The following is a 20,276-nucleotide window of genomic DNA, read 5'->3' as shown; positions in this document are numbered from 1 at the left end:
ATTGACTAAAGTAGATGCAGATAGCCGATTTGTGAATTTTGTTCCTGATATTACAAGCAAGGGAGGATGCTGAAGGTAGCTTTTCTGAACATCAAAGGTGCAGATAAAGTTTATTGTTCTGTGGGATACCTTAGTTGGATGTAGAGCTGCTCCTTAAAGATTAGGCCAGCGTAATTAAACACGGGTGTACATGAAACAAATCTACAGCTTTCTGCCTGCCTTTATGTTTAGCATTGTGCTGAATGGTTGTTTAATTTTTGGCTTTAGCTTGTTCATACAGCTAAAGTTTATCTAAGCTTATTTTTTCTGAAGAAAAATGTGTACACTGGCGTCCAGAATTACCTGCCCTCTTTTTGGTGCTGTGTTACCTCCTTGCTGACTGGCAGGGATGGGAAGGGCCGTAGATATTGTCCCCCCGTAGAAAGAGTGAATCGAGTATGTTTGGTTTTGAGGTGGGAAAAGAAGTGTCATCCAACCCTGGTTTTCATTTTGGTGCTCAAAGATGACATTAAAAGCTGGATGCCAGGGAGGAATATCCATTGGGGGGAAGAAACCAGCCCTGCACTCCTCTGTGATTGGGACTGACTGTGTTGTTGCTGGGTGGAACAGCATAATACTGTTGCTGCTCCTGCTCCAGCACCGTGATGTTTCTGTTCCAGATTGTGCTGACTCACATTCAAGAAAACATGATACACAGACACAATGCACTGTAACTCTTTTCCTTTTCCCCAGTAACCTCGGTAAGTGTTTGGTTTCTTTTTCCTGTCTATGGCTAGCATGGTGCTAATATAGCTTTACTGTTAGAATTAATAGGAGGGGAAAAGGCAACCTTGTAAACAAACTGGTAGCAGACAGATTAATCTTGGAGAGGGCATTTAAATGCAACCTGCTGTTTGTGGTACATCCACCTCCCTTTAAAGCTGATCAATCCTGATAACTCACCCGTCTCTACAAAGTACACTTGTTCGAGCTGTGTTCTTAAATGGGAGAAGTGCTTACAATACCCATTTACAACTGTATTCTGTTTAATTAGTCAGCACAGCCAGTGCTGCAGGGATAGATTGCTTGCCTTTAAAGATTTGAGAATGTTAATAGTACAGTATATCATTTTAATTATTATTGAATTAATGTTGTGTCTCGAAGAACATCTAATGCAAATCACAAGAAATGGCCTGAAGTGACCCAAGGGTTGTGCTTTATTAGAAAAGTAATAGGTCCATTGCTTAAATATAAGAGAGGTTCTTTCTTCAAATGTCACTCTGCACTGGGCTTCTCTGTGTGTGTGTGTATGTGAAAATGAAATCCTCTTGCCTCCACTTTGTCCACAGAAACTTTCTGTAGCTCATGTAATAAATGGCTGAGACAGTAGATGTAATACCAAGAGATGAAGACAAGAGCCAAAATAACAGTGATGATGAAGACCCGTTTCTGAATTGTGATGACATAGCGGCATGCCCTGGTTGCTCTGCCAGCCCTTCGTTAGCCAGCCTTAATGAAGACAAGGGAAGCTCAGCAGTGCCAGAAAGACTGTCTGTCCTCTCCAGCAAGGCTATGGCCCAGGCAAAAGCCCTGACTGGCCCAGAGATGGTTAGTGGTGACCAGGCACAGAAGACAGCCTCTGAGTTGGCTGAGCATCGTCCAACGGCTGTAAATCCATCATTAGGTGCCTCATCGTACCCTGCAACAGTCGGTAACCTGCAGCCTGTGGGCATTGCCTCTCTGTGCTCTGAGAATCCCTACTGTGATGGCAACTCAAGTTCGAATATGCTGCAGGTCCCATGGGTGCCTGGAGTGGTTGGCGAGCCCCCACAGGCTGTGGCTACTCCGTCTGGGAGCGACCCCCGGGGCTGTGATAAGCTGCAGGTGGGGAGTGGCATGAAGAGGGATACAGCCCCTACTAGTCTGGGCCAGGCAATTTGGATGAAGACTGCAAAAGTAACGGAGACCTTAGAAAGTAAGAAAAAGGAGGAAAAGGAGAAGTACCGGCTCCAGCTAGCTATGTACCGACGGCTTCTGCTGTTGCGTTCAATCAGGAGCTTGCACAAGCAGCTGGAGCAGCAGCAGGCCAGATTGCAGGAATGCTACGGCACAGTAATAAATACCAAGAAAGAAGTGTTGAAACACATTCGCTCAACCTCGCCCTCACCTTCACCATAATCGTGTTGCTGCATGCAGAAATGAGCTTTGTAATGCCACCGGAGCCGTCAGTAAGCTTGCATGCTATAGGGGTGGTGTCCTCATACCCAGGAGTACGTGCCCACGTGCGCTGAGAGCAGAGAGGGAACAGCAGCAGCAGCAGAGCAAGAAGAAAAGGGAAGGGAAGGGAAAGTGTTGGCCCCTGAATTTACTTGGAGGAAACCAGAGCAAGACTGTACCTGTGCGAGAAGCTGACTCCTGAAGTGCACTCAAAGCCTCAAGCTGAAATAGAATTTGCAGCATATAGGTTTGTAGAAAGAAAAAAAAACACAAACTGGAAACCTAGTCTGGCATCTGACCTGTAAATGTGGTCAAATGCAAGAGTTGCTGCCTGCTGAATACGTGATATGGCATATCTCCTCTCTACTTGCAGCGCTAGCAAAACTTGAGCAGAATTAGGGTTCGTTTGTTGGCAAGAATATCAGAATCTAGAAAGCCAGGATATTTGAAACATGTAAGCTCAGGCTTGATTATATCTACCTAGCTGCCTGTTTTGCACAAAACTGCTAAGGCCATTGCACATTTGCGACCTCTAGCCTCCTATAAAATTTATTTAGATTGACCAGAAATTATTGTGGGAAGGTAAGACAGTCAAACACATGCACAGGGAAACAGTACAACTGCCTAAGCCTTATTTCCTTGGGAAAGCAAGCTAAAACCAAAGGCCTTGTAATCTGGCGTTGCATTGGAAACCCAGACTGGCAGTGCCAGGGGAATGTTCAAGGTCTGCACAATTATTAATCTGCTGCTAACTCCCAGTGGCACTAGCATCTGCAAATCAAGCATATTTTGTGCCTTACTGCTGTCATTTAGTGGAAGTTGGTGACAATTAGCACTTTTTATCCAGGTGTATTAGACACGTGGAAAAGCCTAGAGCACTGTTTCTCCAATTGCAAGGTTAGGATGCCTGCAGGGAATTTGATGTCAGTATGCAACAAACACGCAGGGAAAATGAAAGCAAAAAGATGCAACTTTTTTGTATGCATTTAAAAGGCAACGTGAGTCCCTATTATTGAACAGCAAATTGAATAGTTGAATGTGCTGTTTTAGGATCTAAAGCAAAAAATGATTAAAAAAGAAAAGCTACTGAAAATCTTCCTTTTCTGGCATTTAAAGTGATATGGAAAAGTCTCATTTTCTTCAGACATTTATTTCTGATCATGCCACTCTTCCTTTTCCCCTGTTGTTTGTTTGTTATAAAAGTTTAGGCAGATGAACAATCAAACAGATTTTTTATGTGTTTTTTGCTGCGTAAAGAGGTGAGACTGTTATTAGAAGTCATATCTTTCTGAGAATTATGTGCTATATATAGGAAACTTTTTATGCTCAGCCTTTTTGTGTGTGTATAGAGAGAGGGGGGGTGTGTGTTTGTGTACACATGCACACACACCTCCCTGTATACAAGAGGTTATGAAAGGCTTGTACTTCTTTTTCTGTAGCGGAAGCAGGAATAATCTCTCAAAAAAATCTCTGCTGTCTACAAGGCGTTTGGTTGATTAGATTCACATGCACACATCTGTGAGCAAGGTATTGAAGTAATTCAACAATTGAAGTGCAGCACAACATTGTCATTATTCCGTCTTTGTATTTCTGTACACCCAAAATTATGGAAGGCCCCTGGGTATGCACAACCTTAGATAGGTTCATTCATCTCCTTGGGCCCTGGTGTAGCCTCTGAAGCAGCACGAGCCTGTAACTTTGAATGCAGAATTACCATAGAAACATCCTTAGCATCAAGGAGATATTTGAAGAAGTACCCTCTACTGCCTTATTTGGGGGATTCAGGTTGCCAGGGGCCTTTAGTGGGCTGCAGAAGAGAGCTGGGGATTGCGTGTGACTCGGAGACATTACTCCTGAGCTCCCATCCCACCCAGCTCTCTGCTCAGCCTTGAGAACGCTGTTCTCTGTCAGCAATGCAGGTTTCTCAAAGAGCGCTTAAATACTAAACTCACCTCAAAGGTAACCTGCTCTGCCTTAATATGCCTCCCAAGAAGGAATGTTGAGTGTGGCCAATAGGGCCATGCTAAGATTTGATTTTTTTTTCTTATTTTTTTTGTACTTCATGAACTAGGAAAGCCTTTTTGTCATTGGTTAAGAGTGCGAGTAAGTGTTCTGTTAAACCAAGCACAAGCAAACCACTATTATGTTGTCTCTCTTGGGCAAAGAACTGTTGGAGAAAAGACACATCTGTAAAAAATATTGCTGAAATTTGAAATCAAATGTCAAATTGTTCCCATTAGGAAGACAACCAAAATATATACTTTTGTTAATTTTGGCCAATGTTTCTTTTGTTTGAAAAAGAATTATTTTATAAATTAGATTCAGCTTTACTAATACTAGCATGTCATTGAAATAAAATATATCGTAAGACAAAGTAGCTATTTTGCCCCAGTAGCTGCTGAAGCAGAGTGCTGTCCTGCATTTGTTGCAAGAAGTGGAATGCCTCCACATTACTGCATAGAGCTACCTATGGTGGTGTATTTGTATTTAAGGGTGACTAGAAAACCAGTAAAAAATACCTCTCACATAATATGCAGTGCAGCAATAGTTGAGTTGTCAACTTGTCCAATTGTAAGTGCTTTGTGGCAGAACTGTGACGATATTTGTTTTGTACAACACCTCTCATAAAATATCTTGATCCTAATTGGATCAGTAGATGCTTCTGCACTATGAATATTAAATACCAAAAGATTTGTGCATGACCAATGCTGTCTGATAGTTGGCAAGAAAATGAAGCCAAAACTTGTCCTGTGTGCACACTCTTTCCATGTAGCACTTTTATGGATACATGCAAAATAAATATTAACTGAGGAAATAACGTTGGTCTTTGCGACAATTTGCTGTTTAGCTGGTGGTTCTAGTGTGGCTACTAATAACTGGACTTGGGCAAACCAATTAAAAGCTACATGATTTTAAAAATGAGTTTATTTTACAAACTTGGAAAATGTGGCTTAACAGCTAGGTTTTTATCCCTGTATGTCTTAGCAGTGGAAGGCCAGTGGGAAAGTGTCAGAATGCCATGGGTAACCCATGGAGTGTTTTCAGGCATACCAGACAGAGCAAGAGTCTCAGGTATAATATATGTATGCCCTCTCAAGTTATTCAGTCTCCTCATGTGGTTAAGAGATTTGGTAGTTTGGATGAGGTTCAAATAAATTTCTTAAAAATCTGTATTTTTATCTGAACTCAAACTGCATGGGTTTAGTGTTAGCAAAAGGTACAAGCTTGAATTACTGAATTTTCATATATCTACCTAAGTACTCATAGGTCTTTGGTAATCATGACAAAATATAAAGTTTCAGTCAGGTCTTTCTTCCCATTATCTTACTGCCTGCCAGAGCCTGTCAAGCTAACGATCTCCAGGAGAAATCTTCTCTTCAACCCGACAGCTTATGTTACCTACTTTTACAGCAAAGGTTGAAGTTAAATGATGCTGCCTGATCCTTATGGTTCTGCTGCTCACCTAATTGCCTAGTCAGCCTGAAATGGCAGAAAATAATCATCAATTTACTACGGAAGAGTGGGATGTTTAAAAGGTGCCAGCTCCCTTGGAGTCATTGCTATCACTAAAAAAGGTATAGCTTGTGCCTACCTAAAACCAGAATGGAGTTATAAACGATTAAGTGACAAAATGCATTACTGAGATGTTCTTTAATGCAAGGGCTTTTCTTCTGCACCTCCAGCATTTCGGTTAGCTAAACTGCTTCCCTGGAGACTGGTCAGAGCTGTGGTTTTGCCATTTCTGTTATTGATGGCTATGAGTCAGCCTTGGTAAACAGCCCAGCTTAACATGTTCACTTGTTACCTCTTGTGATGGAGCCACATGTGATGCAAGGGATTCATTCACTTCTTTCTTCCTGAGATTTTCTAGTGTGTCTGTCATCTTCCTTAATTAGGACAGTGATGATTTTACCAATTTATAGTAAATTAATGATATTGTGGTAAACTTGTGAGCCATGCACTAAATGTGGATCATCCTACAGTTTTCTCAGAGCTATGAAAATTATGGACTCTGGGCATGACATAAGCATACCAAAGATAGATTTAAAGATGAGGTTGTTTAGATCTCCCCTGGCTCATGAGTAGACTTAAAGAAACCCTTTAGAGTTTGTGTTACAGTTTATTTCTATAAATGTTATGAATCCAGAATGGAACTACAAGGAAAGGTGTTTCAGGGTTTGATTTTTAATGCAGTGTGGGGAATGGCATACTGGACAGGTTTTTTGCTTGGTTAAAGATGACCTTTTTCTCATTCCTGAAACAACTCTTTTGGATCATTGGGTTAGATACATGCTAAGGAGTGTTTGTATAAGTGTGGTACATGGGAGTTGATATCCATCTCTGAAGCTGAGTGAGAGTAGTTATTGTTGCCAAAATTCACACATACCACTTACTCCCCTAGACCTGTCTTTTACCTAAACTGAAACTTGTTGAAGTCAAATGTCCTGCTGACTTATGATGACATTTGAATCCAGACCAGAACTTTGAGGTGGTATGACTTGAACAAGTCCCTTCTCAAGTCTGATGCATTTCTATCTCCCTGTGTCTTCAAACAATTACAAATGTCTTGGATGGTACTGATCTTTGTCTTTCTGGCAAAATGTTTGGAAGATTTGGGAGAAGAGGAAAAAAGACTTCCTATCAGTCTATTGAAGTTCTATTGAAGAAAGGGGAAGGTAAATGTTTGTTTTTAATGAAAAATTGTAGCAGGGAAGATGGCCCTGTGAAAACACTTCTGGAGGATTTACTTAAACATCTGGAAAATAGCAGAAGTTCCTACAGAAATAAAACTACAGCTGCAAACAAGTTCCCTTAATTGTATTGATCATCATCTCACACAATTTCATCCACGTCTCCAAAGCAAACAAAAAAGTTGCCTCCATCTCTGACAAATCAAGTCTCTAAGTCCACAGCCCAGAGTGACTTCTGTGTGCATGAGAGGCAAGGAATTCTTGAGAATCTCAATAAAAGTTACATTTTCCCTTTGATGAGTGGGGGTTGGAGAGGAAAGGGAATGTGTGACCATTCATCACAGCTCCAGGCTCATTAGTACCCAGGAACTTTGTACTCTAAATGACAAAGAGTTTCACTGTCGCCAAAGAGAAATTGCTGCTGACCTTAGACCTCTTTTTGGAAAGTAAAATAATGGAGCACAGGAGCAGAGTTTGATATTTGACCGAATTCTACACAATTATCATGCATGTGTATATAATAAAATTAATTCTGTGTCTCTGCATTGTAGCCTCCGGCAAGCAGCGTACAATCAGTTTTGTATGTATAATAGATCACAGAGTTGTTCATGAATAATACAAATGCATTGAGCAGATACTAGTGAGTGAGGATGTTTGTCTTTGCATGGAATCGAAGTGAACATGTAATATTGTGATAATATATATTTGATGAATTCAGGTCTGACTTGCCTTTGCCATAGCCTGCTAATTCCCCGACAAGGGTTGCCACAATAATTGAGTTTCCAATAACATTATGATTATTTCCCCATGATAATTTAATTGTAGGTATTTTTTAATATTGTAATAATGTAGATTTGTGATTATTATGCATTTGCATGCAGATTTTCATGGTGACTCGGAGCACATCCCTACATTTATAACTTAATTTCCTATATTATTGCATATATATTTTGGGATGAACTCATTAATGCAAACTAAAAAAAAAGTAGGTCTTTTTAGTCATTTTGCTTTTATTATAAATGGCTGAAAGCTTTGCTCATTTTTTTAGACCAGTCTAAACAAGTGAATAAACAAAAGACAACTGTAATTCACGGATGGATTAATTTATAATAATGTAATTACAAATCATGGCAGATTTGTCTGAGATAATTGGGATGCAGACTGGTACAAATTTTGCTTTACTGAAACAAAACTTGTTTAGATGAGTCACCAAGTTCAGTAGGGGCTGTTTTTGATTCTTCCAATTCCTTTATATAACATGTTGGCAAAGTACCATTGGCTCAAAATTAATGGGTGCCTGTACAAATGGGTGTAACAACAGGGAAGCCTGAGCATCTGGACCTAACTAGATATTATTTTGGCATTCAGTATTCCCAGTAATAATACAATTGCGTATACACAGTCGTGACACTAGTAGAGAGGGCTTTTAATCAATTAATTTGTCCACTTCAGAAAGCGGCTGGTTGCTTGCCTGATAACAGCCTTCAAACTGCATTAGAAAACCTTGCCTGAAACTCGGTGGGGCAAAGGGAGGTAGGCCTTTCTCCAGAAATAAACTCTATTCCCATTAATTGGAGCAGCCATTCGTACAATCCTCTGAGCATCCTGCTTCAAATAGGAAAACTTTCTTCCAGGCGCATCTGAAATTTGAAGGGGAGGAAATGTTTTTAGCTAAATACTTCTGGTTTGAAAAAAAACTTTTCAGAAAAAGTGACACGGGGTTTGTGTGGTTTTCATTTTTCTGGTTTGTCTCAAGTATATGTAGTTGGAGGAAAGTCTCCTCCAATTTTATCTGTAAAGTCTCAGCTCCTCAAATGGAACTGGAGTCATAACAGGGTTCTTGATCTCCTCCAGGTTATGTGTAGCTGGTTGGATTCCATTGCCTGCTTGGCAGGCATATGCAATAGGAACTAGGAGAACAGGCCTGGTCCAAATCTTTAGACACGGAAGTTTAAAACTAGGGACTGGAATATATAACTTGCTGCTATCCTTTCACATCATTCTTCAGTGCATGTGGATGCCATTGCTTCCAGTGCATTTTGGTGCTTGCTTCTACTTTCAAACATATTCCTCTAAATTAACAACATACAAGACACAATGAGATTGTCTCTACTCTTTTATCTTTTCTTACTCTGTGGACCTGAGAATTGAACGGAAAAATGAGAGCTTGATTTAGACAGTAAAGAGAGCAGCCATGATTCCGTCGTGTGGGATTGTCTCTCTAGGTTTTGCAGCAGAATAACTACTTGTTACGGGTAAATTAGATTCTGTCCTGTAACCCACCAAAGCCATTTTGATCCAAGTCCTTTGTAAACCCAGTCTCCAGCTAAGAAGCACTTTGGCAGCTGACTCCACTAGAAGCAATAAAAATATCAAAACACAAAGGTAGTTCCATCGGCAGAAGTTCACAAATCTGTTCCTGTGCCTTGCTGAGAGCAAGTGATAGCTCAACGCAGGGGACCTGCAAAGTCCGTCTAGCTGTTATTTTGTTTTATAGCGGCCCACCAGCATAAAATTAAGGATGTCTTTTACTGTGTGGCATTAGATCTTCAATGATCTCAGGCGTTATTTTGTTCACAGTAAGCACCATAGAATATAAAAATATCATTATCTCAGTAGGTCCTGGATGCAACATGTAATTCCTGCTTGTGGTGAAGATTCCTAAGGTTGTTTCAGATACTAGTTGATTTATAATCAGATGATTGCTTTCATTACTATATGTTCCTGGTGTTACTTATACAGATATGATAGTTGGGTGTGCATAAAATTAGAAGCAAGCCTGCTGAAAAGTACTGTTTTGTGTTACATTCATGAGCAATACATGTAATTTTCTCTGACAAAAAAAAAAAAGAGACTAAACTTCTGTAATGTGGAAGATGAAGCTGCTCTGGCTTCTCAAATTTTCCAGCATCACAGAGGTTAGGACTTGGAAGAGATCAGTTCCTTTCCTGCCTTAACTCGATGGGTTTTGAAGTTGTCACCTATTTGCCCACAGAATGTCAGAATTACAATAACATTTTGAACTGGGGGAAGTGGTGTGCAGGCCCTCAGCCTCTCTGACTACTGCTGCTTCTCATTCTGTAAAAACGTTGAATTTGGCCCAGTGACAAGGCAGGACTCCAGCTGGGTGGCTCTCTGGGCAATGCATGGCAGTGCTTCCACAGGAGAAATTAAGAAGAATGGCCTTGTACACAGAGACGGAAATATGCAATTACCCAGTGGCCAGGATCCTTTCCTGAGGAGGGCAGGGGTTCAACTTGATTCAGCAGGAAGATGGGTTTGCATCCAGGAGCCCATCAGTAGGGTGAGAGGTAAAAATGCCTCTCCCAGCTCTGGTGTTGCAGTTTCAGTGCATCGTGTCCTTTGCTTTGCTTGCAGCATGTGAGAAGGAAGTATTTCATTTCAGGTCACTTGCAAGGCTTCTTTTGACACAAAATCATTTGTTGTTACTGCTTTGTTCCTCCGATTGAATAAAAAAAAACAAACACCTTCACTTTTCTTGCAATTGTTTTTTCCATTTGTAGTTTTCTGTGAAGCAGTGGGACCACGTCATTTCTGTGTGAGGTAGGGGCATTTTCCCTTGTGCACAGACCAACATTTCCCAGTCTGTTCTTAAGAAAAGCACTCCTCAAAAATCATTTAAGTAAGGAGGTATTTATGTATTTCCTAACTTCTCTAGTGCTTGAAAAGGCATGATTCACAGCCACTAGTTCTTCTCATAGTGGGGAAGGTTTATTGGCCATAATCCTGGAAGTCCCCCGTGTGTCAAATGATCGCTGATTGTATTGGAAAAGGATGCTTCAGTGACAGCAGGCAGCCCCTGGGTGGAAAGAAGTGTCCCTTGTCCCTGAGCAATAACCTGTATGGATGATTGAGACTTGTTGATAGACCTCCATGGAAGTCTTACCTAATAGTTGGAGCTTAGCAGCATCTGACTCAGTGAAGGATCCTTCAGTACAGGATGCTTGAACTTGATTTGTTACTCTCATCAAGAAGGGCATGAAGGTAGGCAAAAACTGAACATGCCTTGAGGCCCAGGCAGATGTAGTTTTACCACAACCTCTGTCATATGGGGAAGGAAGGAAGGAAGGAAGGAAGGAAGGAAGGAAGGAAGGAAGGAAGGAAGGAAGGAAGGAAGGAAGGAAGGAAGGAAGGAAGGGAGGGAGGGAGGGAAAAAAAAAGGCTGCTAGAATTTACAAAATATAATTATTGACTAATTTCTTCCTCAGTGAGACCTGTAAGAAATCAGTGATGTCTCTCCTGAGAGATCAGTGGTGTCACCTCACATGTCCTCCGGGTGCCAAATGGTATAAAACACTCACTTTGAAAGTACTGCACCATGATAAGCTGCAACTCCCGAGGGATGCATTGTGTGTACATTTTGTTATATGTAATGACACACTGAAAGGGCAGTGAAGCTGTTAAGGGAACGCTGCATGTCTAAAAAGAACTTTTTCTTTCAACCAATAAAAGAAAGAAAGAGCCTTTCAGAAAAGCTGTTAAAATAGTATCATTTAAATGTAACAAGTGATAAAACACTAGAGACAATTCACCTGTCAGATTAAGAAATTTAAAACATGAGGTATTCTGTGTAATGTATACATTTCAAATTGCACCATTTTCCTGGTAAAGCAATAGACCTCTTCAAAAAGCCTTTAAAACATTTGATATATATACAAAATTTTAAGGCTGACACAACCAGAATAATGGCAACAATTATTTAAAACAGTAGATTTGAAGAATAAAGCATAAAATGTAGTCATTTCTTGTAGTCATTCTAGACAATGTATGAGATGCTGTGAGATTCAACAAGAGACCAAAGTTGAATGTGAGACTGGGAGTTTTTCAGCAAAGGTGATTTTGTAGTAAACCAGTTCAGTACATATAAAAAATACTCCTAGAGATATCTACAGTGCTAACAACAATATTTTGAAATTAAGCTAAAAAACCCTCATGTTCCCTTCAACAAAATTCACGTGGATATATTCAAAAATTCTGTATGGCCTCAGTGTACCAGGGCCCATTTTCCAGTAGAAATAATTTTACCTACAAAACATATGGAAATGTACATGACTCTTTTCTTGTATTTCTAATGCAAAAGTAGTTGCCTTCCCTAAACTTGACACAAAATGAAATTTGAGGATATGAAATCCCAGCCAACAAGGTGACAGAACAATTGCGTAAATGTGTTTCCGATGAACTTTAAATGTGAAATTCAAATTAGACAAATAATTCATTTGATGTTACTTAGAAATAAACATGGACTCATAAAAAAATAGAAAAGTGAATTGGATAGAATGGTGCTGTTGCATCTTCTATTAGCTCAGTATTGGCCATCAATCACTGTCAGTTAATTATCATTAAGATTGCATAAAAAAAGGCCCCTGTGGGAGCTGGATAGTCTGTGAGATTCATTCTTTCATTAAAAACAAGATAAACAATATAAACCGTCTTTGTTGTTGATTTTTTTTTTTCATTTGGGTCTTTTTGTATACAAAGAAATTATGTGAAAAGGTGAATCTTGAATAATTGTGCAGAGAGATCCCATATGAATTGCAGAGAGAAGGCAATAAAACAAGGGATTCAAATGAAAGTTGTTATTTGTCAGGAAGAGTTTAAAGAATATTAATTTTTTTTTTTTTTTTTTTTTCCAAAACTCAGTAGGATTGCCCTTTCTGAGGTGCAAAACTTGTTGGATTTTTAAAAGAAATGCTTGCTTCTTAACTAACTGTGCTGGTTTTAAGCCTCTAGGGTTTACATTTCTCTGTAACAGTTTGGAAACTTTCTTTTTATAAAAAAGAATAAAAACTAAAGTCACATGACTCCAAAAGGTGATTCTCTAACAGAACACGAGCCAGCATGAAATTCACTATGAGTTGCAAATACAGAAATTTTCAGACCTTATGAGCTGATCTGAGGGGCTTGTGAGCACTTAGCTAATGACAGGAACAGGAGCAGCTAATTATTTCCAGGGTGCCTCCCCGCACTGTTGAGTAGCAGTTCACACCCTTAAAAGTGCCGAGGTTTATTGACAGTGCTCATCAACATCACAAATAGGGGCTGGTACCTGAGGTCTGTGAGATTTCTGCCTTTGATAAAAAATTGGTTTTAAGTCAGCTCGTGCTTGGTCAGCCTGAGGATCACAAGGTTCTCCTGGCCAAGTTCTCCCTCTGCAGACGGTGTCTATGGAGATTAGAGTAAGCCCTTAGGAATTTTTCACATCTCTAAATAATTACTTATAATTGGAAAATGTATGTGTTACAGACAGAATTTTTTGTTTGTTGGGATTTGGGTTTGTTTTTTGAAGTGAGGTTTCCTTGCTAACTTCCCTCCCCCCTCAAATGACTGAAGAAGTGCCTTCAGGGCTAAAGGCTTCTCTGTCCAGCAAAATAATAATAACAACTTAAAAAAACCCAACAACCTTACACTTTGAATTAACCATGTTTTAGCCAATTGTCCAAATCAACATCAGAGCTGGAGTCACATAAATGCAAGTGTTCCCACCTAGATGTCAAAGAAGCAAAAGGCCTGTAGATGACACAACCTCAATCCAAAATGAAGTCTTTAGCATTGGTGAGGACGGTTTCTAATGAGGAGGACTGAACGACTTAAACTGGAGTAGAGCTGCTCTGTTTAGGACTATTCAGGCTGAATACAGCCCATCAGGACAGTTCATCTGCTCCTTGTCAACCTCCTTCTCCTGGGAAAGCCTCTTTGCCTGCACACATCCAGACTGCCAGCAGCACTTAGTGTGTGATGGACAGCCAGGTGGTCACAAGATCAGGTAACTCACACTGTCTGTGCACCCGGTTTTTCTTTCTGGTGTGTTGGGAAAGATTATACTTTGGAGAAAACCTCATCAAGTAAGCTAATTTCTACTCTTGTATCTTTGCTCCCTCTGTCATGTGTTGAGTTTCTTCATTCCTATTTAGCTATTGGAGAAGGAAGATCCTCCAGTGCTGATTTTATTTTGCAAGGTTGGGTCAATGTTAGCATGTCTGTAAACTGGTGGAAGCAGGAATTAGGCCATGGCAGAAAGGGACAGTGCATCTTGAAAGAAAACTAAGACGGAAACCCTAACCTCTTCTAATTTACATATGGTGACATTTTGCAGAAATATTGTAACATTAGCAGTGGCATAATGAAATTCTGCCTATCAGCCGTGGAAGGAATAATGTTACTGTAAAGGTAACCTGTCCACAGTTTGTTATCAAGAAAATATTCATGGCAAGAAACATACATTTACCAATGAGTGTTAAGAACAGTATTTTTTTCCTTATATTTTTTCCTCATGGGCTATCCATCTTCCCCTCCAGATTTACTGCATGATCACTCCCTTTACATGCTAATTATGTGCAGCTCTGGTGAATTTGTTAGTAGTGACACTTCGGGCACCCAGTGGGACTGCAACTCATTATGTGGCAATGTCCAGATATATCAGATATTATTAGCTGTCATTAATCTGCTGTGGAAACATTGAGTGCACAGCCAGGAGAGAGACCAGGAAATAGAGTAAAAATGAAGTCTGCAGCTGCCCTGGCCCCCAGAAGGTCAGAGGGCAAATCAGCAGGGGAGAAGAATACACCTTAAAATGGCCAGTGCTTAGCAGCAGATTTTTAACCCATTAGAAACCAACATCTTGAAGAAGAGGAAAGACAAAAATAAACGATACTGTTTGCAGTGTCCGTACAGCTATGCTTTACTGGAGGAAGAGGGGATACAGTCTCTCAAACTACTGCTTTCTAAAGCTGTTTTGTAGAACTGCATCTCAATAAGAGAAATGTGTGAAGAGGAGGAAGAGTGAGCAACACGCGGTATCTGTCTCAACGTGGATACTGCCCAAGCATAAAGCTTTGAAATTAGGCAAGCGTAACTCAGAACAGGATTAGCCCCCCCTCACTCCCCTGCCATCCATTTGAAAGCCGTATTTTATGGAACCAGAAAATCCTGCAGGAATTAAGAGTTTCCTCTCGCTGTTCATCCAGACCTGTAATCTGCCTGTATAAGCCCAGGAGTTTGCCTCTAGACTGCAGATGCAGTGCTGATCAGCCTCTGCTGTGCAGCTTAAAACCACAAATCACAATAGGTTGCATTTTTGGCATCAGTCCTGAAAAACAGTCACTTGTAAGGGTTATGCATATCTGTGCTTGTGGCTTGGAGTGGAGAAATAAAAACAAAAGAAAGATTCTTCCCAGAAAGCTCCACGGTCTTTCCAGTCTCCAAGATGACTTGCAGAGCAATGCCCAGGACTGTAGGAAGCCTATCTTCTTTCTTTACATCAGTTAATAAGGCTGGAAGAAACCAGGCAGGCTTTAAAGCAAACAGGGTCTTCTCTCGTCTGAAATAGAAACGGAAACCACCAAAGTAGAACGTAGGAATCTCTGAGTTTAGTGGTGATGTATTAACTAGACAATTTTCAGAGCAGGGGAGAAGTATTGGGCTGGTTAGTCTGTGTGCGTTGGTAACTTACGGGGGACTTTTGCTACTGTCAAGGGGCAACCTGAAAATTCAGTGACCTTAAAATAAAAGTAAATAATGAGATAGAGGGATTCAAGGTAGGAAAAACTACATTTTATCAAAGAAGGTAAAAATAATCTTTTGTTTCCAAGGTTGCAAGGACCACTGCTCCTTTATCTAGAAGTTGCAGCTCTTTAGTTAGAAAGTTTATACAAAAACTAAAGGAAGGAAATCACTCTAAAATCCTTCAAAAAATGACAGCTTATACTTGTTTGGGGAAGCTGGAGTGAAGTTCTTCAGCCAGTTGCTTGGAAATTTCCAAATAAGCTGTTCATCTGAGTTTCCTGAAGGAATCTGGGAAGTACTGGGTTTATTCCCATTAAAGGGGTCTAATCTAATGCTTCACCATTTTTCACATACTATGACCTTTGTGTGATCTAATCTTATCCTAATGAGGATAATAACAGGGGAAAAAAATGGCCTGATGTTTTATTTACGGACCTAACTTCAGTTAGACAGACTGTGATAAACCTATGCAAAACCAACAGTTGTGGGCTCACTTTTAAGGTGTCTTAAATTGTGCACATTCCCATGGAAGAGAAAGCAATGTTAGTATTTGGTGAAATGGCTCCCATGAATATTTCCTAAACTAAAAGCCATTTATAAACTCAGGTTGTAGGAAAAGATTTGGAAGTCATGTTGGTGGCATTGTGGGGTTTGCAGAAATACCCAGAAGTGTTGCAGAGTACAGTGTTAGCCATGGGGCAGGTGGCAAGAACCCGGGGAAATAAGGAAGATGAAGTTTTATCATTGGTCTTGGACCTTTGCAGTTTTGGTGTTACAGGAGGGTTTGTTCATTTTTATGTGAGAGCAATGCAATAACAAAAAGAGTTACAGTCTAATGGCATTAATGTGGACAAAAAACCAATGAAAGTCATTCTGAGTGCTGTGTGAATACATTCAATATGTCAGTCAGATTCTTTTATCATTTTTTCTAGTGTTTATGAAATTTTGCAAATATGGCATGCCTTGCCCTTTTTCCAGGGGAGAGGAATAAAAATTCATTCCAGTTGCTTTTTCCTTTGAGTACTTGGAAGGACTGAACATGAGGTGAATACTGTTTTAGTGGTAGGTTAATGAGTTACAGGTCAGGCTAACAGTGGAAAAATTGCAGTCAGCTTCCATACTGCTGTGTTTGCCAAATTTGCATTGATGAAGCTATTATGGCAGGCTCACTTTTTTTTTTTTTTTTCATGGAGGAACAGGTTTGTTATTTGCCCATCAAGATTATGCTGTCTTTTCAGTGCCTGTGTTGCTCCTTACGATCCTGCAGGCACTTATTTTCACATTTAACATGATACGCATGAGTAACCCTCTCTCAACTGGTGGAACTAGTCAGGTGTAAAACTCAGATGTATGTACTCTGTAGAGCTGGGGCCAGAGCAAATTCCACAGAACACAGAAGAGTATTACATTTTACAGAAGTCTGCATCTTTTCTTATTGCATTGTTTGTAGCAAGTTGGATAGTTAGATTTTTATCCAGGTAAACCTGTATCAGTAATGTTAATGAGGATATCTGCACAGCTGCCTTTGATCTTTACTGTAGTGAAAACGGTGTATTAAGTTCAACCTTTTAAAAGATGGCTCATCAATAGAAACACTCAGAATTGTTTTCGAAGTAAATTCCCAGGGATAGGTTTAAAATTATTGTAAATTGTAACATAATGGCAGGAGAAGGCCATCACCTTGAATTCTGATAAACAGAAAATGCTGGATTGCTCATTTTCTTGTGATGAAGAAAATTAGGAAGTATAGTGTAAAAACCCTAATGGCAATTTTACCTTCCTGGACAAGCATGAATACCTTTAGGAATATCCTAATATGTTTGCTTTTTTTTCATTATCTACTTTGTAAAAGCTAATCATAGTTAAAGATTTATAGTGTATAAGGTTTGCAAAGTTAGTTGCAATTAAGACTATATTCAGCTTTTGGAACATTAAGAAGCAACATCAGCTCTGAATTGATGTATTTGCTCAGGAGATGCTTTGGTGTGAGAGCTATTAGATCGGTTGCAATATTCTCAGTGGCTGTGGGAGGGCCTTGTCTCCCGAATTTTAGGGTCAGGGCATCAGGATCTGATTCTGCAATTTCTCTGCAAATGACTGCAAGTGGCAGGGCTCTATCACAGCTCTGCTCTCTTTACCTCATCCAGCACTTTATAGCATGCAGCGTTGCCAGTTCAGTAAGTGTGTGCCATAAATTACCCTATGTGATGTAAAGGATGATCAATGTTTAGGGTGATTCACTGTTTTTGTGATGTTTACTGGAAAAAAATAGAAGGACAGATGAGTTAAGGTTTAGATTCATTGCAGCATTCCTGATGTTCCTGGTCATTTATTCATTATCAACATCACTCATTTAGGTGACCTAGGCTCTTGCAGAATGAGGTACTAGTTAGCATGAGTGAAGAGGGAAGAATCTGACCTGAAATTACCAAGCTGTGAGTTGTCATTAACTTTTTATTTGAAAGGATTCTGGTGCAGCTGAGACAGGAACAAGAAAATTCAGCCAGAACGATAACACCACCAAAACTCAGGGCAATGTTTTGAGACTATTTCTTGAAAAATCTGAAGATTTTTACTGTATTTTCCAAAGTAACAGATGTTGGTACTTTTTAATAATTGCTAGTATTTTTATTTCATTAGCACTAGAAGAATGGAAAATGAAGACCTTTTGCTGCTGTTCTAGCTAGAAAAAAAGGTGGGAGTTTTCTGAACCCCAGAAAAATATAATTTAAATGGATAAAACAGATTACAGAAAGACTGTGTAAAGTGCATGGAATGATGAAGATTTGAGAATTCATGTTTCATTGACACAAACAGTTGCAGAAATTGGGTTGCACGTGCCTATCCATGTGCCTATGTGTATATATGTGCTGAAAGTGCGTATTGTTGGATCAAGGGTAACTATTCCACAAGTCTCCACTAGACAGTTGCAACTGTTCATTTCAGATGCAAACAAATTATTTCACAACAAAATACAGATAAACAAACCTTAAATTTACTTTAATTTCTTTTAATGAGGAGTTACATTATGTAGTACCAAAACATAATAATTTCCTAGATTTATTGTAATCTGTTTCTAAACACATCAGGTGTTTACTGAGGTTTTGTTTCCTTGAAAACATTGTGGCTATGCATTCAACTTTTGAACCTTGCTCTGCAGGATGTTGTAGAATCAACTGTCTCTGGAAAAAAAAAAAAAAAAAGACACAAAAAACCAAAAAATCCCCCAAAACAACAAACAAACAAAAAAGCCCCAAAACAAAACAAAACAAACAACAACCAAACCAAAACACAGAAAACCCTCAATAAACAATAACAAACAAACAAAAAAACATCCCAAAACACCACTGGATTTTTTCAGGGGAAAACATTTAGAGGTTCATGGGGAATTTTTCTATTCCTCTTAATAAAGCCGTGTTTCTGCCTTGGTGGCATAATTCTGCGTTAGGTGGATGCCTCTTCTGGATGTGTTAAAGATAGTAGTGATCTCTTTCACTTTCTTCCTCCTCTGTGCACCTGAATCTACCCTTGACAGTGAATTTTGATGGTGTCCCTTTTGAACAGCTTTTTATGATTGCTTCCATCCACAGGTGGATTTGCCACAGAGCATTTGCCCATTAGCAATCTCTTCTGCAGTCTCCTTTAAAATCTGCTTATGGTTATAGCCAGATAAAAGCACGTGAGGTCAGTTTGGTAGAGCGGAGACAAATGCTTTAACATACGGTTTTCTATTCTGTGCAAGCAGCTAATAAAAATGCCCGCAGGTGTTGAGAATTATCCTTCTCTTGGAGATTTCTTTACAATCTGAACCTAATCTTGGCAAAAGCTTTGGCAAGGATGTCTGGCACATTAATTAAATGACTTTCCCTCCCCCACAGGTCTTATGCTGTAACTTTGATTAACCACTTCTGTACCCAGGAAACGAACTGCTGGATAGGCATTATCAGTTTTGCAGGTGTATGGATATTAGAGATAACTTGGGATTCCTCCTTTATCTGGATGGATGCTCCTTACTGTTTCAACACTACACTTCTTTTCCCTTAGCTGCAGCTACAGGGATCCTGCAGGCATGTTATGAGATTTTAGTATGAGGAGCTTTTTATTCAATATGTATCTCTGGATGGTGTCTGCTGAGAAGTTTCAGATCCTTAAGTGAAAATACCTGACTTCTCCAGAGCTCCCCCTCTATTTAAATGGCTTTTCCTTGCTGCAGTATCACAGCTGTGACACATCAAAGCCAGTAGCTGGTGTGGCAGGACATGCATTCCCAAATCAGCCTCAGTGACGAAAGGCACAAACACAGGTGATTTGCAGTGACAGGTTTCATATCTTACGATGTCATTTTCATGAATGACTTGGCTAATTAAATTTAATGTGGAACAAGAGCTTGCTTACATTCTGCCAGGCTTAAGATGTTCTTACTCACACCTTACTTAAGAAACAATTCCTACTGTTGAATAAGGGCTCCAGGATTTAGCCCTCTGTTAGCAGTCTTCCATAAACCCTTTGTTTTCCTAACATGTTAAAAACCAAGGCTTAATGGTTTCATGATGACATCAGTTATCAAGATTTGTGTGGTGTTGGCAGATGTTGAATTTTCAGTGGAAAACCATTAAACAGATTTGAGTCAAGGCAAGTTTCACAACATGCACATATTATACCAGTGGTTACATGTGTTGACTTCAGCTTTATTTATTACAAAGGAAAACAGGCCTGTACTTATACAACAACAGCAATGAGAAATTAATCTTCCCAATAGCAAAATCAGTCTTGTCTTGTTAAAGGTACTCAAAGTTACATATTGAGCATGCTGAGCTTGCAAAAACTATGTCTGCAACTTTCAGATTTAATAAATCTAAAATTAAA

General features: G+C 39.6%; 1 protein-coding gene across 1 annotated transcript; it reads left to right on the top strand.

The window, feature by feature from the left end:
• The first annotated feature begins 1,353 nt into the window (after positions 1-1,353).
• LOC141464156 (uncharacterized) lies at positions 1,354-2,157 on the top strand. Its single transcript, XM_074146929.1, has one exon. The coding sequence runs from the start codon at positions 1,354-1,356 to the stop codon at positions 2,155-2,157; it is 804 nt and encodes a 267-aa protein (XP_074003030.1).
• The last annotated feature ends 18,119 nt before the right edge of the window (positions 2,158-20,276 follow it).

Source organism: Numenius arquata, chromosome 4 (assembly GCF_964106895.1).
Source record: "Numenius arquata chromosome 4, bNumArq3.hap1.1, whole genome shotgun sequence".
Taxonomy (NCBI): domain Eukaryota; kingdom Metazoa; phylum Chordata; class Aves; order Charadriiformes; family Scolopacidae; genus Numenius; species Numenius arquata.
Note: the sequence above shows the minus strand (reverse complement) of the source record. Positions and strands in the feature narration are given on the sequence as shown.

Excerpts from the sequence above, each read along its gene's own strand:
- LOC141464156 (XM_074146929.1), top strand. The coding sequence starts at position 1,354 with ATGGCTGAGACAGTAGATGTAATACCAAGAGATGAAGACAAGAGCCAA.